Here is a 23,178-nt window from a genome sequence, read left to right as displayed (position 1 = left end):
AGGCAGGGAAGAATGGACAGGTGTGGATCTACAGGGGTTGATAATTATAGGATTGTACACTTTAGTGAGTAAAGGGAGGAGGGAAGGCTGAATTAAAGAAATGAGTAAGACTCAATGTGAAAAGCAATGTATAAGAACTTGCAAGTTAACCAGTAATAAAAGAAAAATTTATTTAAAAAAGTTTTGGTAAAAAACAACAACAACAAAAAGTTCATTATCTCCAAAATAACTGAGTTCATGTTTGAGACATCATAGTCTGGGCATAAGCCCTAAGCATGAGCCCGTATTCAAAAGTTATCCTGTTGATTTTAATAAACAATCAAATAATTTTTATACTCAAGGCACCTAAATACTTAATTCAAAATTCAGTACTCAGAAATAGTAACTTTTTTTATCTTTTAAAATTTATTATAAATTTCAATGAAAATTTACAGAGACTTTGGGTTTCCATTCATTCATTGTTGCACTTTTCTCCCCTCCCATCCCTCCCCCCTAGTACACTACCCTCTTGGAAAAGTAAAAGAAAAATTCTTACATTGTTTTACAAACCCTCCCCCCAGGTCCACTCCACTATGCAGCCTTTGCTCTGGACTCCTGTCATGACAAAAATACCTAATCACATGTCCCTTTTAAACAGTTTTCTTCCTCATCTGTTTCAATGCAGTATATATTTATTGAACCCATCTTTCTCAGTCTCCCCCCCAACCCTGATGTCAGTCCTGTTTTGCAACAGTGACACCATGCAGTATTTGTTCTTTTGTGAGATACTTCACTCAGCATAATGTCCTCCAGGGTCACCCATTTTGAATAATATTGTATGAGTTCCTTGTTTTTCAAAGCAGCATAGTATTCCATCGTGTGAATATACCACCCCTTCTCTATCCATTCCTTTGTTGATGGGCAGAAATAGTAACTCTAACAGTTAGTTGTTACTAGTATTAGTTTGTTACCTTAGGAGTGTCATTTCTTTTAATGTATCTTATGAAAACACCTATAAACAGTTTGCATGAAACCTGAAAAGTCAAGATTTCTTGTATTATTTTCCTTAATAAACTACTTTTGTTGTTGTTAATGCCTTTGAATTGGTTCCCTACAAGACTACACCACCAAAACGTAAGGTTCCAGGTTCCAGAGTGTGTGCTTAACTATTATGCTAAACTGACACAAATATATTCCATAAGTATATATACCCTCAAGATGAATTTGGTTGCTCATTTTTATGCTTCCCTTTAACTCTTATTATTTCCTGTTTAAATTGTTTTTTTAAAAGTAAGAAAAAAAGAAACTCACAGTTGTGGAGCCAAGTCTGAATCGTGATTGGATTTTAAGGCTGATAATCTATCCTCTTCCCCTGGAGAAGGGGGGGGGGGAAGAGGGGAAGGTTGAAACTGTTGACCTTTAAGTTAACCCAATGTAAGTAGTGGTGACTTATATACATATATATCCTTTGGAAGAACTTAATCCTTTTTTCTTTTTCAGAGGGTCATTTTCAACATTGTCAACTTCAGCAAGACCAAGAGTCTTTATAGAGATGGGATGGCCCCTATGGTGAAATCTACAAGTAGATCAAAATGGTAAGTGACTTATGGAATGTAAAGCCTTTCTTGCTGGAGAATCTGAGGGCACATTTGTATCTTATGTATGGATGTGGCAAAGCATATATTCTGTATGACTCTGGATCAGCTTCACTGGCATTAATAGGAATAAGATTGATTTCTTAATGATCATCGTCTGGGTCCTAAGTTTTTTCCTTTGGTGTTGGCATAGATTACATGATCCCCTGCTTGACTGGCTAACATTTTATTTTGAGGAATAGTAAAATTTGCGAGTCGGTATATTTCCTGTCCTGTTTGTCTTTTATCATGGCATCATGTTGTTGTTGTGTGCCATCGAGTCGCTTGCAACTCATAGCGACCCTATGTACAACAGCCCTAAACTCTGCTCTGTCCTGTGCCAATCGCACTGTCTTTGACAAACCCATCTCGATTACCCCAGTCACTGAATCAATCCACCTCATAGAGGGCCTTCCCTTCCTGTGTCTGCCCTCCACCCTCCTAAGCATGATGTCCTTCTCCAAGGACCCGTCTCTCCTTACAACATGACCAAAGTATGTCAAACGAAGTCTCAGAATCCTTGCCTCCATGGAGCTGCCCGGTTTAACCCTCTCCAGGATGAATCTGTTTGTTTTCTTGGCAGTCCATGGTACATTCAATACTCTTCTCTAGCACCACAGCTCAAAGGCATCAATTCTCCTTCTATCCTCCCTAGTCATTGTCCAACTCTCTAACCCATAACAAGTGATAGCAAAGACCATGGTCTGTATCAGATGCACCTTAGTCTCCAGAGAGATACCGTTGCTCTTCATGCTTTGGAGAGGTCCCTAACAGCAGACTTTCCCATTGCAATATGTCTTTTAATTTCCTGGCTACTGGTGCCAAGAGTGTTGACTGTGGAGCCAAACAAACTGAAGCTGTGAACAATCTGAATCTCTTCACCATCCACCCTGATGTCTTCTTGACATTGAGCCTCAGTCCATATTGAGGGCCGCAGTCCTTGACCCTCTGCAGCAAGTGCTTCAGGTCCTCCTCAGTTTCAGGAAGCAAGGTATAACGCAGATTGTGATGGCTCTTCCACCAATCCTGATGCTGCATTTCATGACATAATAGGAATGTGTAATTAAAATATATTCTATATTTTTCCCAAACTCATTTATTATGAAGTAACCTAAAGTAGAGCCACTGAAAATTACAGTTTAATAGATTTCTCTTGGTTTGCTTGATTTTTGTGGCCCTTTTACTGTGTGTGTGTGTGTGTGTGTGTGTGTGTGTGTGTGTGTGAGAGAGAGAGAGAGAGAGAAAGAAAGGGAACGTGGGCCTATGCACATGTGTGTGTGTGTGTGTGTGTGTGTGTGTGTGTGTACCATTGTCATAAAGAGGAAGAGGGGGTGGATTGGTTAATAATAGTAATTATGATGATGTGATGATAATGATTGATGATAACTACCTTTTTACTGAGAGACTATTATATGTCAGATACTTTACACTTAACTGTTAATAATGCTCACAGCAATTTTTTAGGGGAGATTTTAAATATCTCTACATTATAGATAAATATTTTGAAGCTAGGATATGTTATTACTTTCTCAAGATCGTAAATGATAAAGGGAGGAGCCTATATTATTTATATTTATCCACACTGTAATTCCAGACAGATACTTTGTTAATTCATACATTCATTTCAATAAACAACATAATTCAACAAACATTACTAGAGTATGCCAAAATAAGAGGTTTTGAAGACAGAGGCATTTTCCTCCTTCATCTACTACACAGTAGGTATTAAATAGATACTTGCTGAACTAAACAAAATTAGTTATAAGAATTTACATGTAAAGAGCTTGGGAATTGTTAAGTGCCAAACACACGTTATCTATTATCAGTAGTATTGTGTAAAATACTATTAAAATGTAAGAAATTGTTAATATTGTTTTCTTATTCTTATTCAAATTTTAATAGCTAGTGAGAAAATCAGATCCAAATGTCTGTATTTATGAAAACCTAGAAATTAATGAATACTGAATTGTACTTTGATCTAAAATTGATATTTTGCAATTTTCTATAAATGCTGGGCTAAGAATTTTAAGTTTATAAAATAAAGGCAGCAGATGATGATATTAAAATCTTTACTGAAAGATAAAAATACCTTCCTTGAAACTGTATATTGCTTTGCTGCACCTGGCCCAACTGTTATACTTTTTCTCTTTTATCTGTTTGTGACAATCTCTCAACTGCCTCTAAGATCTGATCAACGGTACTTTGCTTTGTGTATCTGAATTGAAGCTAAAATGATAATTATAGGACAATCTATATGTTAACAAGATCATATATAACCACATATCTCAAAACCTTGCCATCACAATATAAATGAAGGATTGTAAAGAAAACAATTTGTATGAATGAAACACAATGTAAGTAAATTATTGTATGAAAATAAATATAAAAATACAGTGGGGAATAAACCCCAATGCCTTGCCATCAAAAGAAAGCCAATGGTGATTTTCTTAATAGAGTCTTAAAAATGATTTTGTATTTCTTCCTCCAGGAAATTTGTTAAGATTTATACAGCAACAATAATCATTGCATTCTTTTCCCAAAGGAAAACAAGTTTTCATTCCTAGCCTGTGTGTAGGTGCATGTCCCTCTGTGCTTCTGAGCATACTTCTTGTTGTTGTTATGTACCATCAAGTTGCCTGTGACTCATAGCAACCCTATGCACAATAGTTCTGAACTGTACATATCCTGAGCCAGTCTCACTAACTTCAACCTACCCTATTATCCCAGCTACTGTGTTAATCCATCACATCGAGGTCTTCCTCTCCTGTGCTGTCCCTCCACCCTTCCAAGCATGATCTCCTTCTCTAAGGTTTGGTCACTCTTTGCCACAGGCTCAAAATGTATGATATGGAGGTTCAGAATCCTTGCCTCCTGGGAGAAACTTGGCTTCACCCTCTTCAAAGTAGACCTGTTTATTCTCTTGTCAGTCCATGGTAGGTTCAGTACTCTTCTCTAGTGTCACAACTTAAAGGCATAAATTCTTCTTGCATCCTTAGTCATTGTCCAGCCCTCTGAAACATAGCAAGTAGTTGCAAAGAACATGTCCTGGCTCAGGCTCACCTTAGTTCTAGACTGATATAATTGCTCCTTAGCACTTTGGAGAGGTCTCTGACAGCACACTTCCCCAGTGCAATTCATCTTCCGATTTCCTGACTGCTCGTGGAAACTACGAACTTTGAGAAATGATGGTAATTATAGAAAGGCTTCACGTCTTTTGTTCATAGGATCACTATGAGTCATGCTCAACTCAATGGCAATCAACAACAGTCCAAGAGTGTTGATTGTGGAGCTGAGAAAGCTAAAATTGTTAAGAACCTCAGTCTCTTCTCCATCTATCCCGGTGCTGGCCAATTGGCCCAGTGCTGAAAATGTTTGTCTTCTTAATGTTGAGCTTGACTTCTGCAGCAAATACTTCAGGTCCTCCTCAGTTTCAGCAAGTAAGGTTATGCACACTGTTGATGAGTCTTCTTCCAGTCCTAATGCCACAATCCTCCTCATAAAGTTCAGCCTCCTAAATGATCTGTTCTGCGTATATATTGAAATGTAAGGAGACAAGATGCATTCCTGACACACTCCTTCTCTGATTTTGAATAATACAGTGTTTCCTTGCATTATTTGGAGGACTGCTGCCTGTTACAAGTACAAGTTTCACATGAGAACAATCAAGTGTTCTGGGATTCCCATTCTTCTCAAAGTTAGACACAGTTTGTTGTGATCTGCACAAACACCTTTGCATAGTCAATGAAACACAGATAGATATTCTTCTGCCATTGTTTGCTTTCAGCCAAGATCCATCTGATATTGGTGATAGTGTCTCTAGTGTCATGGCCTCTTCTAAACTTTGTGTATATTTATTCTGTGCAAATGTTATTTCTAGAGCCTCTGGATAAATATTCTCTGGAAAACCTTTCCTCAAAAAACAGTGTTTGTTTCTCCTTCATTGTTTGTTGAGCATGGCTAAAGTTAAATATCTGTTCTTTGTTATAATTTTCAGTTCTTCTCTGAAAGACACTTTTGTGGCAGAACACCGTGGAAACTTAGATATATGACAGGTTCCAGTCTTATGCTAAAACCAAAATGAAGTCTGACTTTGAACTAGAACATAATCATTTCCCAATAATCAAGTCTCTCAATTATTAATTTTAGGTGTTCTTATTGAGTTCCAAATGACGAATTTCAATTTGGAATTTTATTAAATTATCTCTAAATATCATATCTATTACTCTCCCCTTTCCACTAATTTGTTCTGGTGATTCTTTTAGCATCCTTAGTAACTTTTGCTTTTTAAATGGAAGCACTAGACCAAAACTCTATTAGAATATAAAGGAAATTTTTTACTGCAGGAATAATTGTATTTTATGATATAGAAAAACAAGATGTACAAGTATGTTGCTGTGTAGGAGAAGAGATTCTCATCTGGTAAAGTAAACAAAGGGAAGCTGTGTCACATCAGAGAAAGGCAAGGGAAGGGATGAAAATGTACAAAAAGTTGTTAAGCAAATTTTCTTAGCAACACTTCTTAGCCACACATTAATTCTTTATCTTCCGATATAACTTGACTATGGTAATACTTTTATAATATGAAGATCTTGTAACTGAATGAATGTAGCTCAAGTCAATTCTAACTTATTTGGTTAAGAAGAGAGAAGGTTGAATCAACTTCAGTCTGAATCTTTTTAAATATACATCACTATTTATGTAGGTGTAGGGCACCTTACAGATAAATTCACTTGATAATTCAAGGAGCAGTAAAGATAGGAGTTTCACAAACTCTAAAAATTTTTTTATGTAGAACAGAAATTGAAGTTCTTGTCATCTTTTTTATTTGAATAATAACATCATGACAAGGCAAAAGACTCACTGGATTTTTTTTAGAAACACAGAGATAAAAATTTTAATTCAAAACAGTATTTCCATTTATGTCTGAAGTCATGCTATTAACATGTGCTAAGCTAACATCATGGCTTTTCTAAAGTTTGCTATCATACTGCCTAGAACTTTCTTCCATTCCCTGTGCCAGTTATCAGAAATAAAAGTGGTAAAACTGTGCCTCATGCATTTTTGACACCTGGTCAGGAGTCACTAGATAAGTACACCATTCTTACAGTAGTAGAAGGCTGGTTAAAGAGATAAAGAGCTTTACAGGGATGCATGGATAAAGTGACTGCAATAATGGACACACAGCAGAGAGTATGAATATGGTGCAGGATCGGATGAATTTGATCTGTTGTATATAGGACTTCTATGAATGGGAGCTGGCTCATTTGCACTTAACAGCAGCAAAGTCTATACATAACAGGTCATTCGGGAGGCCAGACTTTATGAGGAAAACTGTGGGATCAGGACTGGAGGAAGATTTATGCAGATGACACAACCTTGCCTTCTGAAACTCTAGAGGACATGAGGTGGTTGCTGCAGGAAACTAGTCTTCAATATGGATTGAAACTCAACGTTAATAAAGATGCTCACCACTGAGCCAATTGGCAGCTTCATGATGGATTGTGAAGAGCTTGAGATTGTTGTTAACATCAGCTTGCTTGAGTCCACAATCAACACTCTTCACACTCACAGTCTGAAAATCAAAAGGTGGATTTCATTGAGAAAGCTTGCTGTCAGGGACCTCTCTAGAGTACTGAAGAACAATGATATCAGTCTGGAGACTACATTGTGCCTGATCCAGAATATGGTCTTTGCAGTTACTTGCTGTACATCAGAGAGTTGTACAATAACTAAGGATGATAGAAGAAAGATAGATGTCTCTGAGTTGTGATGAAGAGTGCTGGAGAAGAGTGTTGAACATACTTTGGACTTCCAGGAGAACAAAATATATCCTGGAGAATGTAAAACGAGGCTGCTCCCTGGAGGCAAGAATTTAGAGACACCATCTCCCATATTTTGGGCATGTGGCCAGGAAGGACAAGTCCTTGGAGAGGGACATCATGGTAGAACAGCTCAGGAGAGGAAGACTCAGAATGAGAAGAGTTAACCCAGTGACTAAAGCACTTGTTGGAGACTATGAGAGTGGATCAGTAGAGGGCAGGTTTCAGAGCTAATGTGCATAGGGTTGCTATGAGTCGTAGACAAGTAGATGACACTTAACAACAACAACAACAACATATATTTTATGGACCTGAGTGTAAATCAAGTGCTTAAATAATGCTGTCTCACAGGGTTATAGTAAAAATGAAATCAAATGTAAGAATCTACCTCCTTCATTCTTTTCCTTTCCCATTCTAGATATTTAAATACATTTTAGTAGTTATTCTTCACTTTTACAATGTTGTTGTTGTTGTTATGTGCCATCAAATAGTTTGTGACTCATAGCGACCCTATATGTACAACAGCCCTAAACCCTGCTCTATCCTGTGCCAATTGCACTGCCTCTGACACATCCATCCCAATTACCCCAGTCACTGAATCAATCCATCTCATAGAGGGTCTTCCCCCCTTGCACCATCCTTCCACCCTCCCAAGCATGATGTCCCTCTCCAAGGACCTGTCCCTCCTTGCAACATGCCCAAAGTATGTCAGACGAAGCCCCAGAATCCTTGCCTCCAAGGGGTAGCTTGATTTAACCCTCTCCAGGATGAATCTGTTTGTTTTCTTGGCAGTCCATGATACATTCAATACTTTTCTCCAGCAGCGCAGCTCAAAGGCATCAGTTCTTCTTCTGTCCTCCCTAGTCATTGTCCAACACTCTGATGCATAACAAGTGATTGCAAAGACCATGGCCTGTATCAGGCTCACCTTTAGTCTCCAGAGAGACACCGTTGCTCTTGAGTACTTTAGAGAGGTCATTAACAGCAGACTTTCCCATCACAATATCTCTTTTTATTTCCTGGCTGCTGGTGCCAAGAGTGTTGATCATGGAGCCGAGCAAACTGAAGCTGTGAAAAATCTCAATCTCTTCACCATCCATCCTGATGTTGCCAATGGTCCAGTGGTGAGAATCTTTGTCTTCTTGATATTGAGCCTCAGTCCATACTAAAGGCGGCAGTCCTTGACCCTCTGCAGTAAGTGCATGAGGTCCTCCTCAGTTTCAGCAAGCAGGGTTGTATCATCTGCATAATGCAGATTGTTAATAGGTCTTCCACCAATCCTGATGCCACACTTCTCCTCATAGAGCCCAGCCTCCCGGATAATCTGCTCTGCATACATGTTGAAAAGGTATGGAGACAGGATGCATCCTTGGCGTACACCCTTCCCAATTTTGAACATGCAGTGTTACCCTGCTCTGTTCTGCAATATTTGTCAATGCTATGCCTTTTTAAAAAAATTATTTTATTAATTTTAATGAACATTTACAGAGATTTTTATTTCCATTCATTCATTGTTGCATTTTTCTCTCTGTCCACATCTCCCCGCCCCCCAGTTCACTCTTCTCTTTAAAAAGTAAAAGAAAAATTCCTTCATTGGTATAAAATCCCGCCCTCTCTGAGTACACTCCACTATGCAACCTTCACTCTATACTCTTGTCATAACCATAATATCCAATCATATATTGCTTTTAAAATGTTCTCTCCCTCATCTGTTTCAATGCAGTATACGTAATTTATCAAATGTTTCTCAGTCTCACCCCAATCCTGATGTCAGTCCCATTCTACAACAGTGACACTATGCAGTATTTGTCCTTTTGTAACTGAGATATTTCACTCAGCATAATGTCTTCCAGGGTCACCCATTTTGAATAATATTTCATGAGTTCCGTGTTTTTCAATGCAGCATAGTATTGCATTGTGTGAATGTACCAGAGCTTATCTATCCTTCATTTGTTGATGGGCACTTAGGTTGTTTCCAACTCTTTACTATTGTGAACAAAGCCACAATAAACTTGAGTGTGCATATATCTGCCTGGGTGGCAATTGGTTTCTTTCGGGTATATTCCCAATAGAGGAATTGTTGGGTCAAACGGTATTTCAATTTACAACTTTTTGAGAATGTGCCATACAGCCTTCCTTAGTGGTTGCATCATTTTACACTCCTACCAACAGTGAATAAAGGTTCCAGTTTCTCCACAACCTTGCCCGGCATTTGTTGTTTGCTACTCTGTGAAATTTTGCTATTCTGACTGGGGTTAGATGATATCTCGAAGTTGTTTTGATTTGCATCTTCTACAAACCTAAGTGTAAAAAAAAATGTTTGATAATGCTTTCTCACAAGGTTGTTGTAAGAATCAAATGCTTTCTCATAGAGTTGTTGTAAGAATCAAATGGATCTGTAAATACTTTTTGTAGTCTTATTTTCTGTTTCCCTAATTTACTCAATAATGGTTTTGTATAATTCCCCTATCGCTGTCTACTTGCCAGCAACTAACAGCAACACCCTGATGGGGATAAGCACAATGGGGATACACCACTCTGGGAGAGGATCCGAGAGTCAATCCAGTTCAATTTTACTGGGGACTGCAGCACACTTATATACAAGCAAGTAAAGAGGAAGACAGGATAGGGTGGGCTTACAGATGTGGGACATGTGGATTGGTTAGGAGAACCTCAGCCTTGTGCAGACCATTCCCAGCTTAACAAATGTGTCAGCCATCTTCCCTGGTGGCGAGCTTTCTCAAGCTGGTACAGCCAAACACAGGGGAGCTTTCTCTACCCCGTATTAAAGGCTATTGGGAGGTTTGCACTTATCCAGAGTTTAGGCGATCTGTCCTGGCCAGAGGCCCTTTCTTCCTCCCCAACATTCTTCCTCCCTTTGGTTTATTCTTTTCTCCCTTCTTCTAGTCCTTCTCTCTAACACTAAATACTTACTGAGTAGTTCCGATGGACTAATATTTATGCAAACCATTAAAATATAACAGTGAAAAAAGATAAGGCTATTTTATTTATACAGTTTATGTATTCTCTTGGGTCAGGATTAAGTATATGACTCCAGTAAACTGTGATAACTGTTACAAAGGAGAACTACTGCCCAATAGTGAGAACTATTTAGCATGATAACTCATCAACTTCAAGGATAAGTTGTCACAAGTAAGTGTTACTTATTATGAGATCTGAAAGATGAATATGATTTAGAACATGGACAATAGGGACATATATAAAGCAGTACTGAATTTGAAAGCCAAGAGATGGCACAAGTTATCCCATAGTTCAAGAGAGAAAGCTAATGCAAGTGGAACATGAAATTCTAAGAAGAAAATTATCAGAGATGTGGATACACATGAAATGGTTGTCAGCCTTATAGGCCCTGCTAAAGAGCTAGACTTAATTCTGAGGGCACTGTAAATAAATCGTAAGACAGTACAAGATAGCCTGCAGTATAAGACTATCCATAAGCGTGAGACTATGAGACTTCCGTATCAGTGAGGAAAGAGCTGTCATATAGTAGCAATGGTTTAAGGACCCAATTGGCTTTTCCCTGGGGAACAGTTCTCTGCCTATGGGACCATAGATGAGCCTTCATTTTAAGCTCACTGGAGCAGATTGTGAATTCCAGTTGTCAATGGTTTTTTCAACAAGGGAGGGTAATGGAGGGATAACAAGATTATATCCCTTAATATAGAAGGGAACTAAACCAGGGCATGATGTTGCCCATGTTGAAAAAGGCAATGGGAAAGTAGAGAATGCTGAGGAAGACAGATCTAGCAGGAATCAGTAAGAGTAAAGTTAGAAGCTTTCAGAAGAAAGTAAGTTAGCTGAAGAGTTAGCTGAAGAGATTCCTCATTAGTTCCCATAGTTTAATGGTGGTCAAGGTAGTTAATAGACTGTTTATGGGTCTTGTCAAGGGGTAACATTGGTGTGAGGTTTTTTTGGGACCTGTGTAGAGAGATACTTTGTCTCATGTTTGCACAGCTGGAGATGCTAAGGATGGATATGGTTGTGGGAGAACTAGATCAGTATGGCTTCTGAGGAGAGATCTGAGGAGTTGCATGTTAGGGAATATAATCTCTTACAGGACAGTTTTGAGGAACAGAATTTCCTAGGAGAAAGGGTCTTCCATACATCAATTCAAATGTTCCAAGTCCAGTGAGTTTTCGAGGGAAAGTTCGGAGGCATGTGAGAGCTACTGGTAGGATTTGGGTGCAGAGATGTGTTTCTATACCTAATTTGCCGAGTTGCCCTTTAAGAGATAGCCTTTTCTTCCATCTCTGAAGACTGAGGGTGCTAGGAGATATACAAGTTCTGTGAAATCCCTAAGGCTTGGGAGATGTCTTGGGATATTTTAGAAATAAATGCTGGACCATTGTCGGACTGTAGGAAGGTAGACAGATTGAACAGGGTAATGACTTCAATCAGGAGAATGTGGATGTTATCATTGACTTTTACAGAAGAAGAGTTCCAATCTACCTTATAAAAGGATAAACCAACATTAGGAGTATCTTCTTATTGGGGCATTTGTGTGAAATCTCCTTTCCAGTCTTAGCCTAGAAGGTGTTCTTTTTGTTAGTGAAAGAGTGAGAGGTTTAAGTTTATAAAACACTGGGGAGAGATTTGCTGGCTTATTGGACAGGCCTTTGTAATTTAGGCTGGTAGTGGATGGAGGTTGAGCAAGAACTTGAGAGGTCATAAGAAAATTTCTATTGCTCTTGAATTAACATGAAAAAGATTATGGATTTCTATTAGAATTTCCTGCTGTGTAAATAAGATGATTTTATCATCTTTCAAGAACCAGGGGCAATCATTCTGAGAGGTCTTGTATTACTGGTGGATTTTTTTGTTGTTGTTGTTGTTTGTTTGGGCTTGGGTGAGATTTTTTTTTCAGAATGTTGTTTTGTATCACTGAGTCAGAACCCACTCATAGCTGATCCTCCAGCAGATTTTTGGAGGCAGTAGATCACCGAAGAAAAGACTTCCTGTTGTATTCTAAGGAGCAGCTGGTGGATTCAAACCATGCACTTTTGGTTTGACATCACAACTCCTTACCACTAATCCACCAGAGCTCCTTTTTGGAGAGTTGTTGTTGTTGTTCTGTGTCATTGAGTTGACTATGACTCATACAAATCTATGAACAATAGGACAATATAACCTTGTCCTAATCTGCACCAACCTTACCATCTCTGCCACACCTCACCCCATGGCCACAATAAATGTGTCAATCCATCTCATCCAGCATCTTCCTCTCCTGCAATGATCCTCTACCATCCCAAGCATGATGTCCTTCTCTAAGGACCAGTGCCTCTTGACAACTGCCAAAAAATATGTAGGATAGAGAACACAAATTCTTGCCTCCAAGGAACAACCTATTTTCACCCTCTCCAGGACAGACTTTTTTGTTCTCTTGGCAGTCCATAGTATGTTCAGTACTCTTCCCCAGAACCACAACTCAAAGACATAAATTCTTCTGTCATCCTTAGTCACTGTCCAGTTCTCAGATGAGATGCATAGTAGGCAACTGAGAAGACCATGGCCTGGATCAGGCACATCTTATGCTCTTAGACTCACAGCTCTTTAGTTCTCTGGAGCAGTCCTTGACAGCAGATTTTCCTAATGTAACTTATCTTTTTTTCCTTACTGCTGGTGCCAGAAGTGTTAATTGTGGATCTAAGCAAGATGAAATTGTTAACAACATCAGTGTTTTCTCCGTCAATCATGATACTACCTGTTGGCCTGGTGGTGTGGATCTTTTTCTTGATGTTGAAATGCAATCCACATTTAAGACTATAGTCTTTGACCTTCCACAGCAAACATTTCAAGTCTTCCTTAGTTTCAGCAAGCTAAGTAGTAGTATCTGCCTAACATAGGTAGTTGAGGAGTATTTCTCAAATTCTTGTGCCACATTCTTCTTTATGAAATCCAGCCTCTAAAATGATCTATTCAGCATACATATTAAAAGATTATGAGAGAGGATATGTCTCTGACAAACTGCTTTTTTTATTTTGAACCATGTCATGTTCCCTTGCTTTGTTCAGACAACAGTCTCGGTATAAGTTTTGCATGAGCACAATCAAGTGTTCTGAGATTCCCATTCTTTTCAATGTCACCAACAATTTGTTGTGATCCACACAGTCACTATGCCTTTGCATAGTCGATAAAACACAAATAGACATCCATCTGGTACTTTCTGCTTTCAGCCAAGATTCATCTGACACAAACAATGATATTCTTAGTACAATAGCTTCTTCCAATTCCTTCAGAGCAGCTTGGACTTCATTCTTTATTACCATTGGTTCTTGATCATATGCTACTTCCTGAAATGGTTCTTTGTCAGCCAATTCTTTTTAGTACATTGTCTCTGTGTATTCCTTCCATGTTCTTTTGATATTTCCTGGGTCCTTCAATATTTTGCCCATAGTATACTTAAAAATTGCAACTTGAGGCTTAAATTTGTTCTTCAGTTCTTCCAGTTGCAAAATGCCTGACAAGGTCTTCCCTTTTGATTTTATGACACCAGATCTTTACACATTTTGTTATAATACATTAATTTGTCTTCCCAAGCTTCCTTTTGAAATCTCCCAAATTAAGGCAGATTAAGGACTGACCATTCACTTCTGAAGTAACAGGCTTTCTAAAACTTTCTCAATAATAGAACACACCTAGATATTAGAGACAATATTGAAGGTTGAGCCTTCATATTGAGAAATACAAAATTAAGGAGGAATGGTTGCAAACAGCTACTAATAATTGGAATGTGGAATATACAAAGTATGAATGTAAAAAAATGGACATTGTTGAGAAAAAAATGGAAAGTATAAATATTGACATACATTGACATTGGTGAGTTGAGATGGATTGGCATGGACCACTTTCAGTCAGACAATTATATGATCATGACTGTGCTGGAAATGAAAAAGTGAGGAAAATGGGATTGAATTAATAATTTAAAAGATTCATCATTTTTGGAGAGTAGTAGGAAGTAATATCAGGAAATAGGAAGAATTGTCCAGAAACGATGGATTGGGGAGCTATTTGGTCAGCTTAGCTGTTCCCATTGGCTCTGGGGGAGGTAGTTTATTCATGGTTTTTGGCACTAATGAGTATGCTATGGGGGGCTTTGGTGACAGGGCTCCATATTGTTGTGAGTAGGCCATATTCTTTCCAAATGTCTGTAAGATTGTGAAGAAAGTGATAGGGGTATTTTGAATCTGTGTAAAGGTGATGGGTATGTTCTAGTTTATGCTGAAGCTCTGGTCAGGGCAACTAATTCAGCTTTTTAGGATGATGGGCTTTCATGAAGTGAAGCAGCCTCTATAACCTGTTCTTTGAGAGCCAGAACCAGAGTCTGGTTGTGGGAAAATTGGGGGTACTTGAATTTCATTCAAGTCTGTGGTGAGAGTTGCTGCCCTAGATGTGCTCACCAAGCTGTGTCAAGAAATCTGGAGGACAACCACTTGGCCAACTGACTGGAAGCGATCTATAATTGTTCCCATCTCAAAGAAATGTGACCCAACAGAGTGTAGAAATTATCAAACAGTATCATTGATATCACATGAGAGCAAGATTCTGCTGAAACATATTCAAAAATGACTGGAACAGCACATCAACAGAGAACTTCCAGAAGTGTAGGCTGGCTTTAGAAGGGGTTATGGTACTAGGAATATTGTAGTTAATGTTAGATGGACCTTGGCTGAAAGCAAGGAGTAACAGAGGAATGTCTTTCTATGTTTCATTGAATATGCAAAGGGGTTTGCCTGTGTGTATCATAACAAACTGTGGCTGACTCTGAGAAGAATGGGAATCCCAGAACACTTGATCAATGCTAATGCAAAACCTATACTTGGATCAGGGACAGTCATCAGAACAGAGCAAGGAAACACTGCATGGTTCAAAAGGGTATACACCAGAGATGTGTCCTATCTCCATACTTTTTTTCAACCTATATGCAGGACAGATTATCTGGGAGGCTGGGCCGTATGAAAAGTGTGGCCACAGATTGGAGGAAGAATCATCAAGAGTCTGCATTATGTATATGACACAATCCTGCTTGCTAATACTGAGGAGAACCTGAAGCACTTGCTGCAGGTCAAAGACCATAACCTTCAATATGGATTGAGGCTCAATAGCAAGAGACAAAGATTCTCACCACTGGGCCAATTGGTAGCATTAGGATGGATGGTGAAGTGACTGAGATTGTTCACAGCTTTAGTTAGCTTGGCTCCATAGTCAATACTCTTGGCACCAGTAAGCCAGGAAATTAAAAGACATATTGCCATGGGAAAGTCTGCTGTTAGGGACCTCTCCAAAGTAATAAAGAGCAATGGTGTCACTCTGGAAACTAAGATGTACCAGATACAGGCCATGGTCTTTGCAGTCACTTGCTATGCACCAGAGAGTTGGACAATGACTAGGAATGATAGAAGGAGAATTGATGCCTTTGAGCTGTGGTGTTGAAGAAGAATATTGAATATACCATGGACTGCTAAGAAAATGAACAGGTTCAACCTGGAGACAGTTAAACCAGGCTGCTCCTTGGAGGCATAGATTCTAACACTTCATCTGACATACTTTGTACATGTTGCGAGGAGTGACCAGTCCTTGGAGAAGGACATCATGCTTGGGAGGGTGGAGGGACAGCACAGGAGAGAAAGACCCTCTATGAGGTAGATTGATTCAGGGACTGGGGTAGTGGGAGTAGGTGTGTCAGAGATAGTAAGATTGTTATAGGAAAGAGCAGGGTTTAAGGCTGTTGTACATAGAGTCACTATGAGTCACAGGCAGCTCGATGGCACACAACAACAAAATGGTGAGAGTAGATTCAGAGCCTATAGTGATAGTTAGAGGGAGTATAGGATGACAGGGTTTTAAGTGTATTAAGAAGCAGGAATGGCATCCACTTCCTAAACAACATACCACTAGAAACTCTGTGAACTCTGATAAATGGTGATAGTTATAGAAAGGCTTCAGGCCATTTGTTCATAGGGTCACTATGAGTTGTGCTCAACTCGATGGCAATCAACAACAACAACAAGGAGGAGGATATGATAGGTTGAGCAAGAAATGTAAAGAGATGGCCAAGAGTAGAGAAGAAAGCTTGGACATAGGGAACTCTGGCCATCTACCTGTGTGCTGACAAAAATTACCAAGGTCATGAAGAATGTTGAAATATAAAGTGCCCTTCTTAGACCACTGTGGATTACTATCCAAACAATATGGTGAACAAGAAACATTACAAAGAAATATTAGTTTCTTTCACTTAATATCATGTGGGAGGTCTAATTTGGAAAAGTTAAAGGGAGAGGGTAGATGATCTGACACTCATAACCCTGTTGAGGCAAGGTGCATCCTCCAAGGTTTAGAAGTGACAGGATTGAGAGGGAGGCATCCTTGTAATCAGAAACCCATATAGACAACAGGCTGACTAGGAGCCCATTAGCTAATCCACACAGGGATTAATGAGTATTGGATTCTAAAGCTCTGAGGCTCAGAGAAGTAAGAGTGCTCCAAAGAATGCCAGGGTACCCCGCCCCTAGCCTGACAGTCTCTAGGAGAGCAATGATCCCACACTTACCCTTGGCAACTCATGTGAGCCAGGATCGAGCAGGAAATTGAGGACTTAAAGAGGTGGAGGGGCCTTGCTTGACTGAAAGTAAGGGTATAAGATGGTTTGGGAGCAGGGCCTACTGTCAGCAGTAGGACTGAAGGTGTCCCAAAGCCAGAAACTGAGAGTTAGCCAGGACTAGCTGCTGCTGCCTGCTTCATCTAAGGACATAAGGCTAAGGGGGATCAATTGGCCAAAAAGGCCACATTCCTAGGTTTTGGCACCCAGGTGTTATCCTTGAGACTACTCTGCTCATGATATAAGAAATTTATTGACTGACTTTCAGCAGCACATACATGTCTAAAATACGAAAGCACCAGAGTGGTACAAGCAAGCAGCTTATATAGGGGAAGTTAGTGTAGGGAAGAGAGGTCCCAGTATGAGGGAAGGGCAGTGCTCATAGTGGGGGCTTTTCACATTGACAGATATTTATACACCTTAAAGGTACCCAAAACAGTTCCAATTGCCAGGTACAAGGAAGTGGAGGGTGGTTTTATTGTGAGTGCTGGTTGCTAAGTGTCAAAGAAAGGAGGATATTTCATAGTTATGAGAATATGTCAGGTTCTCAGGCCTCTGAGGTTAGTAGGTTCTCATGCCTATCATCACTGTATACATCAAAATATCTTTTCCCACAGGTTGAAAAGAAAATCCACAAACTGGGAAAAATATTTGACAACAGCACATCAGAAAAGGGACACATAACTAATAATTTACCTCCACAAGAAAAAGGCTGATAACTCAATTACAAAAAGGGCAAAAGACATGAAAAGACTCTTCACCAAAGAAGATATTGAGATGACCAACAATCACAGTAAGAAATGGTCTCAGTGCTCACAGACCTTTGCTCTAACTAGAAATCAGAGAGATGCAAATCAAAACAACAAAGAGATATCATCTCACTCCCACAACAATAGCACAGTCTAAAATGACACCAAACAGTAAATGCTGAGGAGGATATGGAGAGATTAGAGGTCTAATGAAGTGCTCAAGGGATTGTAAAATGGTACAACTATGGAAGATAGTCTGGTATTTCCTCAAAAATGTGACTATAGACATCACATATGACCCAGCTGTTCTATTAACAAGGATATAACCCAAGGAAACCAGAGGTGCAACATAGATAGTAATATGTTCATCATAGCATTACTCACAGTCACAAGATGGAAACAACCCAAATGCTCATCAAGAAATTAATAGTTAGAGAAACTCTGGTACATTTACACAATGGAAGACTAAACTGTGAAGAATTCAGAAAATACTATGCAACATAGATGAGTCTAGAAGGTATTATATTGAGTGAAATAACTCAGTCACAAAAGGACAAATACTGCATATGACCTCTACTGTGAAAATAAGAGGTTAACGGAGGGTTGGGAAGGGGATGGGGATTGTACAGACAAGGACCAGGGCAAGGAAAGATCAATCTGGAAAGAATAGACATAAGGACAATTTGCATATTGCAATTGGCAAATAGGAACATGATGTGCATAGCTGTTCTAAAGGGATGAAGAAAGAAGAGAAGGCAATGAGGGGCAAAAGTAGGGACAAAGAGAAAAAATTACTAGGAAAGCAGAGGTTAGTGGACAGATAGGGAGGTGAAGGAATAACAAGGTGTGGTGGGAACTTGATGAGATGGTGTGATAGAAGGCATGGATCAATAATAATTAGCTAGATAAAACACAATGTGTATGAATGAATGTATAAAATGCAGCGTACTGAAATGAAGAACAATGTATTTGAATGATTGGTTTAGGTATATAAACCGATTTAAAAAAACCATTTTGTTTGAACATTTTAAAATCATGACATTTTCTAAAACAAACTTCCAGGAAAATGTTGTCCTTGGGCTAAAGTGCAACTCCTTATAGCCTACACCACCAGAGCTCATTTGACTGTTGTGTTGTTTAGTACCATTGAGTCAAAATAGACCCATAGCTGACCCTCTGGTGGGTTTTAAGAGGCAATAAATCACGCAGAAGCAGATTGCCTGTCCTTCTCCCATGGAGCAGCTGGTGGATTGCAGCACAGCTTCTTGCAACTAGGTCCTCCCTAAGAAAGGACTAGAGATTGGTATTGGGGGGAAATGACACCAAAATGTTTGGGAAGATTATTAGATCTCTGGGTAAGAGAGTTGTGTGGTGTGTGTGTAGACAATGGCACAATGTTCTGAGACAACTAATAGGACAAATAAAACAGGAAGAGAACCCAGAAAGGAAATACATCCATTTTTACACAAGAGCTCAATAGATACAAAGATTGAAGAGTTCCAATGGAATTTTTAAAAATATAATTCCAGGGTTAAGAAAGAAGGCAAAGAAGTCAGTGGAGATTTGGGAGGAATCCTGATAGGGCAATGGCCTATTTCACTGTTAGCACAAAGGTTGTTGATTTGGAACCACCAGCTGCTGTGTGGAAGGAAGATGAAACAGTCTGCTTCCATAAATATTTGCAGTCTGAAACTGTGGGAAAATTCTACTCTGTTGTAAGGGTCACTGTGAAGTGGAATTTATCTGATGGCAGTGGGTTTGACAGTTTGAAAGACATGGGAGATAGCTGAAAATACAAGTAGAGATGTTGCATAAAAAGAAAATAAATCCTGCCTCTTTTTATAATAGCTCTATAGGCATTATTATACAGGAGATAATGAAATATTAAACATAGTTTGAAATATATAAAAATCAATTTTGTCTAATTTTCCCAAATGTTAATATATTAAATGCACCTTAATTCTATAATTATCATAAACATTTATTAAAGTTTAAATATTAAGCACATTCCAGTTGATCAGGATTTTGGTGTTTTGTATCTAGTATCACCTTGTATTAAGGATGGGAATGTGAACAAATTGAAAATGTTTGGCACTAGTTCACTGCTTTTGCTTGTTCTTGTATTGCATAAAGGCTTTGAAAGGAAGGAATATGAGCTTAGTTAACAGATGGACCTGGTTTTATTCCCAGCTCTCCTGCATTCCAGCTATGTGACAGACACATTGCTTTATCTCTCTAAGCCTCACTCTTCTCACTTCTTTACAAAAGTTGTGATTATCTAGAGCATTAAAAAGATAACATAAAACCCTTAACATAGTTCTTGCTACCTTTGTTAGCTCCTTTTGAGTTATCAGCCTCTAATTCATTGTGACCCATTCATAAATGATCAAAATTATATCTAATCTTGTGTCATCTTCTGGTTGTATCTATTACCATTGTTACTTTTAGAGAGATTTTGCTAAATGATGCCACTACTTTGGTACCCCTCCATCTATAACACTAGTTGTTGCTGTTGTTAGGTGCCATCGAGTCAAGTATGACTCATAGTGACCTTAGGAGCAAAATATCTGAACCTAGTCCTGTCCTGCACCATCCTCATACTTTCTGAAACACAAGAGCCCATTGCAGAAGTCACCTTGTCAATCTACCTAGTTGAGGGTCTTCCTCTCATATACCAACCGTCCACCCTTCCCAACATCATATCCCTCTCCAAGGAGTAATATCGCCTATCATTATGTCCAAAGTATGTGAGGCAAGGCCTCATCATTCTTACCTCCAAAGAGAATTCCAGCTGCACCATCTCCAGGACATATCTATTCATTTTCTTGGCCAGCCGTGAAATGTTCAGTGCTCTTCACCACAGCTCAAAGGCATCGATTCTTTTTCTATCACCCTCATTCACTGTTCAAGTCTTGAATACATAGCTAGTAATTGGAAAGACCATGGCCTAAATCAGACAAACCTGGAGCAGGAGGCTGTTGTGTGAACGGAGCAGAGGAGTACTGCATGGTGTGTAATTGAGAAGGGAGTGTGTCAGGGATGTATTCTATCTCCATACCTGTCAACCTGTATGCTTAGCAAATTATCTGAGAAGCTGGACTCTATGAAGAGGAATGTAGCACCAGGATTGCAGGGAGACTCATAAACAACCTGTTTTATGCAGATGACACAACTTTACTTGCTGAAAGTGAAGAGGATTTGAAACACTTGTTGCAGAAGATCAAGGAATGCAGCCTTCAGTATATATTGCATCTCAAAATCAAGAAAACAAAGATTCTTATCACTGGTACAATAGGCAATGTCATGATGGATGGAGAGGAGATTGAAACTGCGAACAGCTTCATCTTGCTTGGGTCCACAATTAACATGCTTGGTGTGAACAGTCAGGAAATAAGAAGACACATTCCAATGGAAATTAATATTGCAACATTAGACAATCCATTAATTGCTGCCACCACTACTATTGCAAGACTGTCTTCTAATCTGGGCTCTACCATTGTTACTGTAACTATCTGTGTTCCTCTACTGTTCATAGGGTTTTAAAAGCCTATTATTTAAGAAGTCGATGGCCAATCATGAGAAAGATTTTACCAAATCTTGGAGTCTGAAACTAACCAAACATGAGATCAAGATTAATGATAATTGGTGACTTGAATGCAAAAATCGGAAGCAATGAAGAAGGAATAGTAGTCATAAAATATGGGCGTGGTGAAATGAAGCTCGAAATAAAATGATGAAATTTTGTATTTTCAAAAGCATATTCATTGCAAATACCTTTTCTTCCCAAAAATATACCTTTTAAAAAACACAAATGGCAACTTTACACATTAATCTCACCGGATGAACTATATAGGAATCAAATTGACTATATATGTGGAAGGAATCTTTGGAGACACACAGTATCAGCAGTCAAAATTAGGTCGGGGCAGACTGTGAGTCAGACCATTAATTACTTAAATTGAAGCCAATGAAAATTAAAACAAGTCCACAAAACCCAAAATATTATTTTGAACCTATTCCATCTGAATTTCAAAATCATCTTACGAATAGATTTGAAGAACTGAAGACCAGATACATTGGTGGGATGATATAAAGTATTTTGTTCATGAAGAAAGAAGAAGGTCATTACAAAGAGGAGAAAGAAAAGACCCAAAATGGATACCATAAGAGACTGTGAAAATTTCACTAGAGTATCAAGAAGCCAAAACAAAGGGAAAACACGTTGAAGTAAAAGAACTGAACAGAAGATTTCAAAGAACAGTCACAGAAGAGAAAGCACATATTATAGTGAAATATGTAGAGAGCTGGAATTGAAGAATCAAAAGGGAAGAACTCACTCTGCATTTCTCAGGATGAGAGAACTGAAAAGCAAATTCAAGCCTTGAGTGGCAATATTGAAAGATGCTATAGGCAATATATTGAATGACTCAGAAAGCATAAAAAAAAACAAAACAAATGAAAAACAACTGATGGAAGCAGAAATATTTCAAGAAATGCTGTATGAGCAGGAGCCAATAGTAATGAAAGAGGAAGTTAGTGCTACATTGAAGCCATTGGTAAAAATATAAGGCCTCAGAAATTGATGAGATACCAAGTAATATGTGTCAGTTAATAGATGCGGCCTTGGATACACTCACCAGTCTATGCTAGAAAAATTTGGAGGACGGGTATCTGGCCAACTAATTGGAAGAAGTCCATATTTGTTCCCATTCTCAAGGAAGGTGATCCAACAGAATGTGAAAATTATCAGGCGATATCATTAATATCATATTGTTTTTGTTATTAGGTGCTGTTGAGTGAGCTACATTGTCAGTCTGTGTAGAATAACTCTGAACTCTGCTCTATCCAAATGTACACTCTGCGTTTATGTTTCTTTTAAAAGGTATTTGAAATAATAAATCAATTCTGCAGAATTCTATAATCTTATTCCAAATCTCACTTCTGTCACCAAGTCCAACTTTTTTACTATTCGTCCTTCTTCCCTGTTTCCAACTTTTGCATTTCAGTCACCTGTTATAATTAATGTATCTTCAGTACATGTTCAATAGATTTCTGACTGTAAAAGTTGATAGAAATAATCTATTTCCTTTTCTTTGGCTCTGGTTGTTGGTGTATATATTTGAATAATAGTGGTATTGATCAGACACCTAGTATATGTACAGATATTATCTTGTCACTCACAACATTGTATTTCAAAATGAATCTATAAATTACTTTTTTAACAATGAAAGTGACCCCATTTTCCCTTACCTTTCCATCTGTGGTGTAGTAGATCATGTTGTTGTTGTTGTTATGTGCCGTCGAGTCGCCTGCCACTCATAGCGACCCTATGTACAACAGCCCTAAACTCCGCTCTGTCCTGTGCCAATCGCACTGTCTCT

The 23,178-nt window shown here is 38.7% G+C and overlaps 1 protein-coding gene across 1 annotated transcript in view; it reads left to right on the top strand.

Moving 5' to 3' along the window:
- AGBL4 (ATP/GTP binding protein-like 4) overlaps nt 1-23,178 on the top strand; it is a 1,996,071-nt gene that overhangs the window by 703,017 nt on the left and 1,269,876 nt on the right. Inside the window, exon 4 of the mRNA XM_006879803.1 lies at nt 1,480-1,574. Within this exon, the coding sequence (XP_006879865.1) occupies nt 1,480-1,574 (95 nt within the window). The remainder of the gene's footprint in view (nt 1-1,479; nt 1,575-23,178) is intronic.

The sequence above is a fragment of the Elephantulus edwardii genome, unplaced genomic scaffold (assembly GCF_000299155.1).
Source record: "Elephantulus edwardii isolate Elephantulus edwardi_28Jun2011 unplaced genomic scaffold, EleEdw1.0 scaffold00005, whole genome shotgun sequence".
Lineage (NCBI taxonomy): Eukaryota > Metazoa > Chordata > Mammalia > Macroscelidea > Macroscelididae > Elephantulus > Elephantulus edwardii.
The sequence above is the reverse complement of the archived record's forward strand: the minus strand, read 5'-3'. Positions and strand labels throughout refer to the sequence as shown.